This window comes from Dromaius novaehollandiae, chromosome 2 (genome assembly GCF_036370855.1).
Source record: "Dromaius novaehollandiae isolate bDroNov1 chromosome 2, bDroNov1.hap1, whole genome shotgun sequence".
Classification (NCBI taxonomy): Eukaryota; Metazoa; Chordata; class Aves; order Casuariiformes; family Dromaiidae; genus Dromaius; species Dromaius novaehollandiae.
In genome coordinates this window covers 104392196-104405109 of record NC_088099.1, presented here as the reverse complement: position 1 = coordinate 104405109, position 12914 = coordinate 104392196, and the positions used below count along the sequence as shown (strand labels likewise).

At 51.5% G+C, this 12914-nt stretch overlaps 1 protein-coding gene across 3 annotated transcripts in view; it reads left to right on the top strand.

Moving 5' to 3' along the window:
* The window catches only part of RIPK1 (receptor interacting serine/threonine kinase 1), a 34307-nt gene extending 31808 nt beyond the window's left edge, over window positions 1-2499 (top strand). For all 3 annotated transcript variants that reach the window (XM_064507097.1, XM_026114878.2, XM_026114879.2), the window contains exons 11-12: window positions 486-638; window positions 1441-2499. In XM_064507097.1, the coding sequence (XP_064363167.1) occupies window positions 486-638; window positions 1441-1736 (449 nt within the window). In that variant the 3' untranslated portion in view covers window positions 1737-2499. The remainder of the gene's footprint in view (window positions 1-485; window positions 639-1440) is intronic.
* The last annotated feature ends 10415 nt before the right edge of the window (window positions 2500-12914 follow it).

Below are 12914 nucleotides of genomic sequence, written 5' to 3'. Positions count from 1 at the left end.
TGTACATGTTGACTTCTGTTGTGCCGAGGCTACAGGCCCTCAAATAAATGTGCAGGTGTATTTTGTGAGGAATCTTAGAAAATGTTCTAGCCTTGTCTTTAGAACCAAAAAAGCAGAGTGGGCAAAAAAATCTTCAAAAAGGTTGTTGAAACAAAGACTTGATTTACTGTGCAAATAGATAAAACCAAGCACTATATTTCTATATAGCAGGAATGAGATATTTTGTGAAAGAAAGCAATGCCGGCAAGACACCATAGTAGAACATGGAGTATGGAAAACTTAGGAGCAACCAAAAATGATTTTCATTAGTCTCACAGAACTTTGAAATCATAAGCATAAACCTGGACTTTTCTACTTCAAATGCAATAAAAGCTTTTAATCACTTCTGTGATAAACAGAACCTTCCTCCTTACCCTTCACATGTTACTTGACATTTGGAACCATATGCAGTTGTTGATAAATTTGTGTTGATTTCCCTTATACAGAAGATTCTATCAAATACAACATAAGTAACAGTACTGGAATTCAAATCGGATCCTACAATCACATGAAGATTGAAGAGCAGAATCAGCACGTTAGCACTTCTTCTGTCGTCGCAGAAACATCTTATTCATATTATGAAGGAATGGGTATATTTGGTAAGAGGCACATCTGCCTATTTTTGGAGTATTCTCCCCTTATAGTGTACCTCTGAGAATCATTTATTTTGGAATGTGTGAAAGCAGAACAGCTTTCTCCCTCCAATACCTGAAAAATAACTGCTTGGGTCCTTTTCTACTGTGTAGCATAATACTCAACCCTGAATAAAGCAAGTAATAGTTTGTGCTAATACTGTTCTATAATACTAACTGGGGACCTCATTTGTCCAGTAGTTTCATGATGTCATGTGAGACCAAATGCATGTATGGATGTATAGGCATCAAGAACCAGAGCAATAACGACAGTAAAATCAATGGAAACAAGGTCTGGATCAGTGACCCTCACCTGACCTGTAGTTTTAATATTTCAGTTTGGTAAAAATTGGAAGATTTTGAAATTTAATACACTTTCATTGATCAGGACTGGGTTAAATTATCCCTGTGTATTCCTAAGTAAACAGATTAACAGTGTCCAAGAGCACAGAAGGCATCATAGAGACATCAGTCAAGCTTTATAAGTACTCTGAAGGAGCTTCTCAATTTTGCAGATGTTTAAATGACAAACTGTGGTAGTCTCAGATCAAAAAGCAAGATCAGCACCTGATTTGCAAATACATGTGTCCTGACAATGAGTGCCTGTTCTGCAAGTATTTGGTAACACTGCCCACTTTTGATTGTATCCCGAAAATTCTGCCTCCCGTTATTACCAATACATAGTTTGGGAAGAAACACGGAGATAGTGAGGGGAGTAGAAGGAATCTTAAACAATGCTATTTTCTTACACTTTTTTTTCTTTTTGCAGACAATAATACTGTCCTCTCTGAGAAGCATCTGAATCTAGTGAGAGAAAAGTTGGCTAAACAGTGGAAACACTGTGCTCGTAAACTGGGCTTTTGTGATCCAGAGATTGATGAAATTGACCATGACTATGAACGAGACGGACTGAAAGAAAAAGTATACCAAATGCTGCTTAAGTGGGTAATGAGGGAAGGCTCCAAAGGCGCCACAGTTGGAAAACTTGCCAAAGCCCTCTTTGGCTGCCGAAGACTGGATCTCCTTACTAGTCTGATGCAAATGAATGAGGAGCAGGTTGACTGAGAACTGGTGGAAAAGGAGGGTATTTTTTCCTGAAGACTTTCCATAGGAAGTAATAATTCTGAACAGACTTTCTGGAGCTTCCCCGTTTTGCATGGACTCTTCCTTTTTGGAACAGATTTTTCTGCCAAGCAGTTTTCAGCGAAGACCTCCAGTAACTCAAAATATTTATGTCAAGATAATTAGGTCTTCCAGGGGATAAAAGAAAATAGGCATTTTCATGTTGATTAAAATGATTGTACTAAGATGACAACAACAACACAATTCCATAGTGACATAATAATACTGATTCAAGGAGAATGTGTATTTCTTTTATACAACATTTTTAGACTTCTGTCTTGAAACATGCTGGTACCCTTGTTCGGTTCAGTTCTGAACAAAAGCCTGTCATTTCAGCAAAGCTAACATAGCCATAAGAATATGTCAAAGACAGGCTTCACTGTTTGAAAGCCTTGGGCGGAAAGCAAAATTAACTCTTAATTTTGTCTAAGTGCCAATGCTTACAAGAATACTAGCCCAGATTGCTGTAGGATAGGATATTATTTTAAAAACTCTTTACGGTGTTTATTAAGTCTCGAAAGGTCTAGAACTGTGCAGAACATTAGTATGAACAAAAGCAAAAACGATTTTTGGCTAAGGAAGCAAGGGCATAATTAACAAAAATACTTTTCGTTCACAGGATACTGTTCAATTAATCTTGCGTTAGATTTGACATTGCTTATTGGAGAAGATTTGGCATGATAAATCTCTGGTCTGTTTTATGAAATGGTGAAAAGAAAATTCAATCACTATGCAATCCCTAGTAAAAACTTGGGAATATATAACCTTGGGGAAGGAGGGGAAGTGTTTTATTCCATATCTTACTCGTGCTGGGGCTAGGAACTTAAAAATTGCTAAATGTCTTAAGCTGCATTTACACCAGTAAATTAAATGAACCTAGGAATGCTCCTGGGAACTAAATTACCTGGGATGCAGCACCCTGCTTCCAGGAGGACAAATTCTTTAAAGCTCCAAAACATTATGGCATGCTCAGGAATCATTTGACAGAGAGCTATTTCACAGTGCCAAAGTTGTGCTGGGGAACACGGTAGCATAGGTGGTCATGTCCCAATGCCCCGAGAGTGTTCCTTCCACTGCTTGATTTACAAGTATTGACATAATTTTAGTGTGCAAATTCTACAAAGGAAGAATTCCTGTGCTGTAAGTTTTTATGCCCAAAGAATCATTATGCCAAGCTGTGCCTATGAAGGACAACACCTCTTACTTCAGTCAAACTGATAAATACTACCAGCAGATCTTTTGGGCCATTCTTCCTTTGGCTCTAGAACAAGCAGTAAGTGTTCTTTAACTTCTGGCTGATGTCAAAAAGCTAATGGTTTAGTAATGGTGTAGTCTGAATGGATTTCTGCTGTTTGATAGAGCAGCTGCCATATTAATAAAAGCAGAATGAAAGTGGGATCATCACAAATGCCAGCAAATTTGGGTTAGCTTTAAAGCTACTTAGCGTAAGTCACTGATACAAATGGCCATCCAGAATTGGAGCCTTCAGCAGAAATTAGTGTGAAGGGTGTGTCGTCCCCCCCCAGGTACTGGAGTGTTTATGCATGTTAATGCATGCTTAAACCCATACTTCTCTTTCTGTTGAACCTGGGGTGTCTCAGTATTTGCCACAGTGACATTTCTTTTTTGCGTTCCTCAGAAGTTATTGTGTTGTCTTACTGCTTGGACTTAGAAATGTCCCGATTTTCTTGTTAGATCCTCACTACAAGAGAAACATAACAGACATCATTCTCTGGTAGCAGAGTGATTCAGTCAAAAGACTGAGACAGTGAAAGGCAAGGCTGTAGGCCTCAGTACAAGATTAACTGGATGAACTGGAAAAGCTGGTGGTGTAGAGGAGGTCCACTGAAATGAGCCAGCAACCTCCTCTGGCCTTAAAATCTACAGAACTAGTATGGCAGAGGGACCAGCTTATACTAGCTTATGGGGTTCCCCATTTTGCCCCAAGAAATCAGCAGTGGAGTTGATCTTTGAAAAGTGGCCAGTCATGGCAGATCACAAATGCAAGAAAATAATGGGGCAAGGAGGAAAGATTTATTATAGGTGCGGATTGGCTATCCTTCGGGGGGAAAAGAAAGAAGCGAAGAGGAGACAGAATAGTGATTTCCCATCAAACTGGCAAGTTACCAGCCTCGTGGACTTAAATGGTGGTAAGGCAGCAACTGTACAGAGGTTTTGACCTAAGATGGGTGGCGCACAAGCCAGGGCCAAAACACTCAGCAAATCTGTTTCTCATGGCCTCTCCTAGAAGAATATACACAGTGGTTGAATTTGTCCACTCATGAACAAGAATATTTTATGATGTTTTTCAAGACAGGAATAGAAAGAAAGCGCATCTGGTACAAATGGCTACTTCAGAGCTCCCTGGCACTTAGGAGGGCTTTCTTTCCTGGATTCTTGTGCCCTCCAGGCCTTTTCTTTTCCTCCCATCCCTTCTTCAGCCTCATCTCAATAGCTTCTGCAGAAAGTGCTCCTTGCAGCATGCAGCCTTCCCTCCTGGCATATCAGGAGTCACTCAGGTGGTGCTCATTTGTTCCTCACCACAAAAGGGCACCTTGGGGCAGTAGTACCGGTCTCACGCTCTACCCTTACTGCAGCCACTGGGAAGAAGTGAAAGGGGATGTTATGATCACCACTGGGTATGCGTGGACAGTCGGGAGTCATCCTTGTACAGGGGGAAGTGTTGTCCAGGAGAAGACAGAGAGACCAGACTCCTCATTTCTCTTGCTGGGGTTCCCTCTCCTCTCTCACTCCGCCTCTGTGACCAGAAGTAGATCACTTCCTTTCTCTTCAGCAGTTTCCTCATCCCTTTGGTGCAGGTACTGACACTAACTTCTGGCAGAACCAAGCTTTCATCTGATAGCAAGCATTAAGCTTCTAGAGCCCTGCAGCCAGCAGTTTTTGAGGAGAGCCTTTGGGGGAAATGGCTGAGCTGAAATGGCTATTTTCCCAACTGCCCATCGTCATGTCCGAACCTCCTTTACAGACAAGACCGGGAGTTCCTGTGAACTCTGTAGAGACACAAGACTGTGTCCACTGTGAGTTCACACACCCTTTTGGTCACTAATTTATAACCCCACCAGGCAGAAAACCAAACCCAACCCAAATCCTGCCAATAGTAACGGGGGCCCAAGTCTTTGTACATAGGAGGGGTCTGCCAAAGTCCTGACTGAGCCCAGGAGCCAGCTTGTGACTCCAGCCAACACGAGTTTTTCCCTGTGGGGCTCTTTGCACCTTAACAGAGAGCCCCGGTGCAGAGGAAAGCCCAGGAGGTGGTTGCGGTCACAGGCTGGAGTCGCATCCTTGGGTTGGGGTGCCTGAGCATGGGCAGAGGAGAGAGAGCCAGGTGGCAGGGAGAGGCTGCAAGTGCTCTTCCCCCTCACCATGACCCGATGCTGGAAAGGGTGGCTGCGTGAAAGCTGTAGCAGGAGAGTGCGATGGGATTGGGCCAACTCGATGGCATCGCAACAGCCCCCTTGGAGGAGGGAGGAGGGCCATCTGGGATGGGATGGAGGTGTGCTCCTGACAGAGGGGGATGGCAGCAGAGCCACCCTGTGACAGGACAGTGCTGGCCACCTCTGTGGGCTCTGTGTGCCCATGTGTTCGTGAGCCCCAGGCTCTGGGAGTCCCTCTATCTGGAGAGGCTCCGGCACAGCTGCGGGCAACAGGACTGAGGGACCTTGCTCCAGGAGGGAGTGCAGGCCTGAAGCCCGGAGGAACTGGGAGGGCTTCCCTGCCCTGGGGAAGACCTGTCGGGGGCTGAGACCCTCTGCATCTGTGTCAGTGCGGGGCTGGATGTGCTGGGGCAGTGGGAAGGGGAGGATGAGCTGCCACGATGCCCAGCTGCTTCCCCTTCCCTGTCTCTCAGCCCTGTCGGGAGCAGTTCGGAGGGATGAGGGTCAGAGGGCGCGTGGGGACTCTCTGGTGGGTCCCCTCTGAGCTGACCCAGCAGGCACGACACCCCCCGTGAAGCCAGAAGAAGGAGGACGGCTGCTGCAAGGGCCTCGCAGGGCCCTGGGGGGCTGGAGGTGTGGCTGGGGCAGTGGGGGAGGAGGGCCTGGGCGTGGCTGTGGCCCCGACCCCTATTGTTGGGTGAGTCCCTGCACACAACAGGAGGGGCCGGGCGTATGCCAGGCAGTGGCAGCCGGGCTCCACTGGGCTGCCGGTCCTTGGCGAGTGCGGGCGCACGAGAGCGAGCCGGCCTTTTCGGCAGGCACGACTGGGGCTCTCACCTCCAGCCTGCACAGGAAGGGACTGCGGGCAGCACCCACCCTGGGCCCAGCCCAGAGTGCTCCGGCCCTCACGGGATATTCCCAGCGGGGCCTTTGGCACCGGGGGCCTCAGCACAGGAGTCCCTGTGTCCAGGCGTGAGGCCAAGCAGGAGCCGTGTCCTTTGGGCAAGCGTCCGGAGAGGAGCGACAGGCAGTTAGCCTGAGGGTGTAAGAGCAGCTTCATTCCTCCTCTGCCCCATGCTGACGAAGAGGGCTGCAGGGAGACAGGGTCGGGGTGGTGGGTGCTTGAATGCTCCAAAGGACATGGGATGGCCAGAGGGACTTTGGAGGAGATGAGGAGTCAGTCCTGCACTTGGGGTTTGGAAAAGGGCACAGGGAACTGCAAGTGGGTGTTTGTGAACAGGCTGCAGCCATGGGCCTGGGCTGACCTGGGAGCCTGGGCACAGCCAGGCAGCGAGAAGAGCTCCTGCAGGTGGACAGGCCTGAGGGAGGATGGGGAGAAGTCGCACTGGTCCCACAAGCTAAAAAGCAATGGGAAGAGTCTCTTTTTCCTGCAGGAGGTGGGGATGCGTGTGGGTAACTTGACACATTCCCCTTCTTTGGTGCCTTTGGAGGGAAAAGGGAGGTGGCACTCCTGGTGTGCCTGGGGGAAGAGAAGAGAGGGGCTTTTAGGGAGAGGCGATGCTCAGCCCAGGCTCAGAAACCTATGCACATAACTTCCCTCCATTGCAGGATGCAGAGGATGAGGCAGGAGAGGCGGATGACGTCCGCAAAGGTGTCCCCACGGCAAGGGCCGGTTGGTGTGGAGGCTGCTGGGGGGGCAACCCTGGTTGCTTGCTGAGAAGCAGCAGGGAGCACCAGCCCTCAAGGAAGTGTCACCATCTGGCTGCTCGCGGGGATCGTCCATCATGGGGCTGCAGTCACAGGACGGATCCAAGGCCCGTGGCTGGTGGCAGGCGCTCTGCAGCTGCTTCCCCAGCCGTGGGCAGCACAGGGATGTCAGCCGCAGTGAGCCATGCTCTCTGGAGATCAAGCAGATGAGCAATGTCTCCGTCTTTGCTGAAGATCCAGCCAGCAACCTTGACATCTCGGAGCTGGAGGACAGCAAGGCCACCACAGGTGAGGGGATGCCCTGAGCTGGAGGGCAATGAGGGGCTGTGGCCGGGGCCAGGGCTGTCCCTGTTTCAGCGACATAGCAGGGCCAGGTCGCAGGGAGGGGAGTGTCCCAGCCCGGCTCAGCCCCAGCCCACCAGCGTGGGGCCCTAGCGCTGGGTTTAGAAGGGGGCCACAGCCACAAGCGCCTCTGGTGTCCCCATGGGACCAGCACGTGCCAGAGCAGTGGGGCAGGGTGGGGTTGCTAAGGGAGCATGATGGAGAGGTCCTGGGGATGAAGAGGTCCCTCTTGGTGGGGGCTGCTTGTGTAGCTGGGGACCAGAAAGCCTCCTGCTCCTTCCCTGCCCTACTGAGATGTGGCAGTCACCCTCTGCCCCACTCTTCCCACAGCAGCCTCCCCCAGGATGCCACGAAGGATAGCCTTTGTCAGGAAAGCATCAGGCAAGGGAGCTGAAATGTAAGTATTGTTAAGAAAACTGCATTTTGTTCTTGGACATTTCTCTCTACCTTTCCAAAGAATGGAGTGGTAGAGTTTGCATTTCTAAGAAGCTTCTGCCAGGGACAGAGAAAGGCCAGGAGGAGGAGGGCAGCTACTTAGCGAGTCCATGGTAGGGCTGCAGTCTTGGGAGCAGGCTGACTTGGGAGCCTAGGCACAGCCCGGCAGCAAGAAATGCTTCTGCAGGAGGACAGGCCCGAGGGAAGGTGGGGAGAAGTCGCACTGGTCCCACAAGCTGAGAAGGGGTGGGAAGAATCTCTTTTCCCTGTGTGAGGTGGAGATGCACATGGGTTACTAGATGTGTTCCCCTTCTTTGGTTGGTGGCTTTTGACAGAAAAGGGAAGTGGTGCTTTGGTGTGCCTAGGGCAAGAGAGGAGAGAGGCTTTTAGGGAGAGGCAGCGCTGAACATAGGCTCAGGACCGCTTCCCTCTGTTGCAGGATGCAGAGGATGAGGCGGAGGAGGCGGATGACATCTGCAAAGGTGTCCCCATGGCAAGGACCGGTCGGCGTGGAGGCTGCTGGGGAGCAATGCCAATTCTGTGCTCCAAGGCAGGAGAGAGCACCAGCGCTGGAGGAAGAGACATCATTTGGGCCCATGGTGCGATGGTCCAGCTTGGAGCTGTGGGTGCAGGAAGACTCAGAGGCCCGTGGCTGGTGGCAGAAGCTCTGCAGCTGCTTCCCCTGGAGAGGGAAGCGCAGGGATGTCAGTCACAGCAGCAGCCGTGTGGCCACCTTGGGCAGCAAGACACCCTCTCTGGACAGCTCTTCTCTGGAGGAGGCAGAGATCGAGGACCAGAGCTTACTCTCCATCTCTGCCGATGATCTACTCAGTAACATCAGCATCCCAGAGCTGAGGAACACCGAGACCACCACAGGTGAGGAGATGCCCTGAGCTGGAGGGAGGGCAATGAGGGGCTCTGGCCAGGCCCAGCACTGTCTCTGTCCTGGTGATATGCCAGGGCCAGGCCACGAGGAGGAGAGCATCCCAGCTCTGCTCAACCCCAGCCCGCCAGTGTGGGACCCCAGCACCAGGCAGAGAAGGGGACTGCAGCCATGGGATTCCCTGGTGTCCCCGAGGGACTGGCACATGCCAAGGCAGTGGGGCAGGGAGGGATTGCCAAGGGAGCAGGATGGAAAGGCCCTGGGGGTGGGGAGGTCACTCCTGTCAGAGGCTGCTTGTGCAGCTGGAGACCATGAAGCTTCCTGCCCCTTCCCTGCCCCTTCCCTGTCCAACTGAGAGGTGGGAGTCACCCTGTGCCCCTCTCTTCCTGCAGCAGCCTCACCCAGGGTACCACCAAGGATAGCTTTTGTGGAGCAGGCACCAGCGTGGGCAGCTGAAGAGGATCCTGTCCTGGAGTGACATCCAAGTAGGTGCCAAGCAGTGATCAGCTACTGCCACTGCCACGTGCCTGGGGGTGGAGACTGTCCTTTCCTCCCATGGTGCACAGCCCTCTGGAGGCTCTTTTGGCTGGCTTGCCCCTTGATTTGGGCAGAGCTGTTGGCTGGAGTGGCAAAGACTGCGAGCAGGAGTAGAGTCTGGGCAGCTGGTTCTGGGAGGCTGCGGCTTGTGTTTGGAAGTAGTGGGGTCCAACCCCAAATGGGCAGTTGCTGAGCCGAACGGTGCTCAAGGAAGGCAAAGGCAGAAAAGAGGCCAAGGCAGGTGGGAGGGCATGTGTGGGGTTGCCCCTTGGTGTCAACATGGTGCCTGCCTGCCTTGCTCTGTGCATGCTGGGGGACTCGCTCCATGGTCTGGGAGGGCTTTGCTGGGCAAGGCCTTGAGGGCTGCTTATAAGGCCACATTTCACAGGTCCTGTGCCTGGGGCAGGTGAGAGAAGAGAGAAGCACAGCATGTGCAGTCTGGCTCGCCTGGCATGCCTCACAGAAAGTTGGAGAAGAAAGAGAGCCTGAGAGAGGAGAGGAGCTGCATCTCAGTGGACACAGTGCAGCTGAAAAAAGACCTAAACTCTCAGAGCAGGTTTTTCCTTTGATGCTGAGGGCTTCAAAGAACTCCAGGTAGGTCTAAATCATAGTTTGGATCACTGGCAGCATGGTGACTTCCACAGAAACGTGTACTGAGGCTTTGGGGTTTGTTTGTCCTTAAACGAGACTTCCCGTGGCCTCTGTAGTTACTGCCTGCTTCCTCCTTCTTCCCAAATTAACACACGCTGACCCATGAACTGATCTTGTGTTGCAAACTTCTTCTGTCTGTAGCACTGCCTGTCAGATATTTTTAAGTCACCCCATGCTCTCTGAAAAAACTTTGAAGCTCTTTCCACTTTCTGTGCCCCACTAGACGGTCTTGTTTGCATAGATGTTGCTTGGTGTGACATCTTTAAAACATGCAACTATGATCCTATCCACTCTACTTAACTTGGAGATCTCCTTTCTCTGTGTTTCAGAAGAACAAAGCAACAGAGCACTGCGACAGTCACAGCACTGCGAGCTTGCTGTCTACCTGCATATCTTTGCTGTTTCAACATACATGTTTTGTGGTTGACAGTTCAAATGCCTTCCAGGCCCACAGGGTGATGGTCCCAGGTGTAGCTGTGGGGAAGCAGCACCCGGCCAAGGCTGGTGGCTGGTGGCAGATAATCTGCGGCTGCTTCCCCTGTGGATGGGTGCACCAGAAGCCCAGAGCCAAGATCATGCCTGCTACACCTCTGACCGCAGGAAGTGAAAGTGCTGCTCCCGGCTCAGGGCAGGAGGTGGGAGTTCTCCCCTCCACGCACCACAGCGCCTCCAGCCTGCTGCTTCCTGCCACCCCAGGAGATGGGATACCTTGTGAGGATGGAGAAGTGCAGGTCATCAGCCGCACCTCCAGCACAGTTCAGGGTGTCAGCAATGAGAGAAGCTCCCTGCCCTGTGGGGATGTAGAGGACGGGCACAAGAGCTGCACCTCCAGCTGCATCCAGGAGGTAGACGATGTGAGCACCTCTGTGCCCACTGGGGAGGCAGAGGCTCATGTCAAGACTTGCACCTCCAGCCCTGCTCAAGATGTCAGCAGGGAATGAAGGTCCCTGCCCTGGTGGCATGCAGAGGATCAGGTTGTGACCCATGCCTCCAGCTCTGCCCATGATGCCAGCACTGAGAGCAGCTCCCTGCACTGGGAGACAACAGCAGCCATGGTGGGCATCTGTAACTACAGCTCTGCCTTTAACCAGGGCAGGGAGAAAAGCTCCCAGCACAGTTGGGGCAATTGGGACAGGGAGAGCACCACTGGGGACTGCAGCTCCCGTAAGGAGTGCCTTCATCACGCTGACCTTAGACCCTTGGCAGGCGTCATAAACTCAGCCTTGCCAACGTTTTTGGTCAGGACTGCTCATAGAAAGAGCTCCAGTCTCCAGGCCAAGGGCTTTGGCCTGGCAGGTGCCCATATTACTCGGCGACAGGCACCTCTGGAGCGGCCCGACTGCCTTCGTTCCCCACAGCACTTGGCCTCGCGTTCTGCTGGACCTCATAGGTTACTCCTACAGCACCACTGAGACAGATCTCTTTCCCAGTGGTGTCTGTGTCCCAAGTGTGAAGGAGAACAACCAGCCAGAGTCACAGCCTGCCCTCTGGCTGTGAAGGTGGCATGGGAGTCCGCAGAAGGCTCTAAAGCTGGTGCCAGGCTTGAAACAGATCAAGGGAAAAGATCTCCTGTCTTATGCCTGGATGAGAAGCCTTTCCTCAAGACAGGCCAGCCTTTACATACCCACTTCAACCCATTGGGAGCTCCACAACTGCCCCAAGAATCAACAAGTTGCCCTCCTTCCATTCCACTGCCAGTTGTTTGCACAGGACCAACAAATCTGCGAGGGGAATGACAGGCATAGCAACTGCCAGCACACAAAGAGATTAACTCAACTGTGTGAGCATGCTGGTTCATTTTATCCCCTGAGCAGATCAAGCTGCTCAAGTCTAAGGTCTTTAGTATGGCTAATCGCAAGCAATCCAGCATCAGAACCAGGTGCCTTCTCTCTTGCACAAAGACACCTACAAGCCCCTACAGTGTCCTGGGCCCTTAGCCCACTTTCAGAGGCTCACCTGTGCTGTGAGGTCACTGTCCACATTGCATTCTGGCAGAAAATGACCGGAGCTCACAGCTGACTAATCGAAAGAGGTAGCTTGCTCTCCTGCTACACAAACTGAAACTGTCCTGAATTCTGCAATTCGGCCATATCTAGAGGGGCTCCTATCTCGTGTTTCACTAATAGCTTCAGAGGGAAAAACTGAAAACTTTTTAATCCAGTTTCACTCCTGTTAAATTGCTTCTCAATCTCTACACTTCCTACATATTTACATATGTAGGACGTGTATGGATTTATATTCGTACATCACTTCTCCTCATGCGGCTGAAGGAGATGTAACAAATTCTCCTGACTTGTGGTGAATAACTGAGGGATATGGTAGAAAGGATTCACTGCACAATATGGGGGATGGGGGGGAGAAGTGATAAGCTGATGAAATGAGAAGCCCTCACCAGGTGAGAGAGAGAAGAGAGGAGATTCATGTACCACTATAGAAAAATATGGGGTGGTTCCAGATGCAGTTAACTCTACTGTCTCTGTGAGAAAGGCTAAGTGATCCCTTCACAGAAAAGGTTTGTTACAGTCAAGGTGCTGCACCTCTTATCTCCAGGCCTTCAATCACAGCTCTGGATCATAAGAGCCCTTTAAAGTGGCCATTCCTCTACCTAAGTGCCTAGACCATTCATCTCCTCTCACAGGCAGTGTCCTGTCTTCTCTGGCCTTGGGAGAGGAACAGGACAATTGGGGACAGAAAAGGCCCTCATAGAAACCCCTCTTCTCTGAGTGAGGAGAAAACAGATGGAAGGGGAGAATGGAGGGATCCCTCTTCTACCCCTCAAATCTCCCTATCCTGGAGCAATAGGTGTTCCTTGACATCACTACCCTCAGCGCTCTCCATTTGAGCACAAGCACCAAGGCGCCGCCCTGCTACGGCAACCGTTAACGCCCGCCGGGGAGGGGGCGGGACGCAAAGAAAGAACAGCCACACCCCGCCCTCAGCAACGGGCGCCGGAGCGTCATCCTGCCCTGAGTGACAACCGCAGTCGCCAATCAGAGCGCTGCAGCGGAGTGGCTTTCCCGCCTCACGCTGCTGCGGCCGTTGGGGGTTGTGGTTCTGTGCGCGGAGGTGCCTTGCGCATGCGGGAAGGGTGGGCTGAGGGAAGGGGGCTGCGCTGAACGGCCATGAGGGTGGGGGTGATCAGGGCAAGGCTGCCCCCTTGCCGGGGCTTTTCTGTCCCCCAGGGAGGCTGGGGGACTCCACAACTCCCCA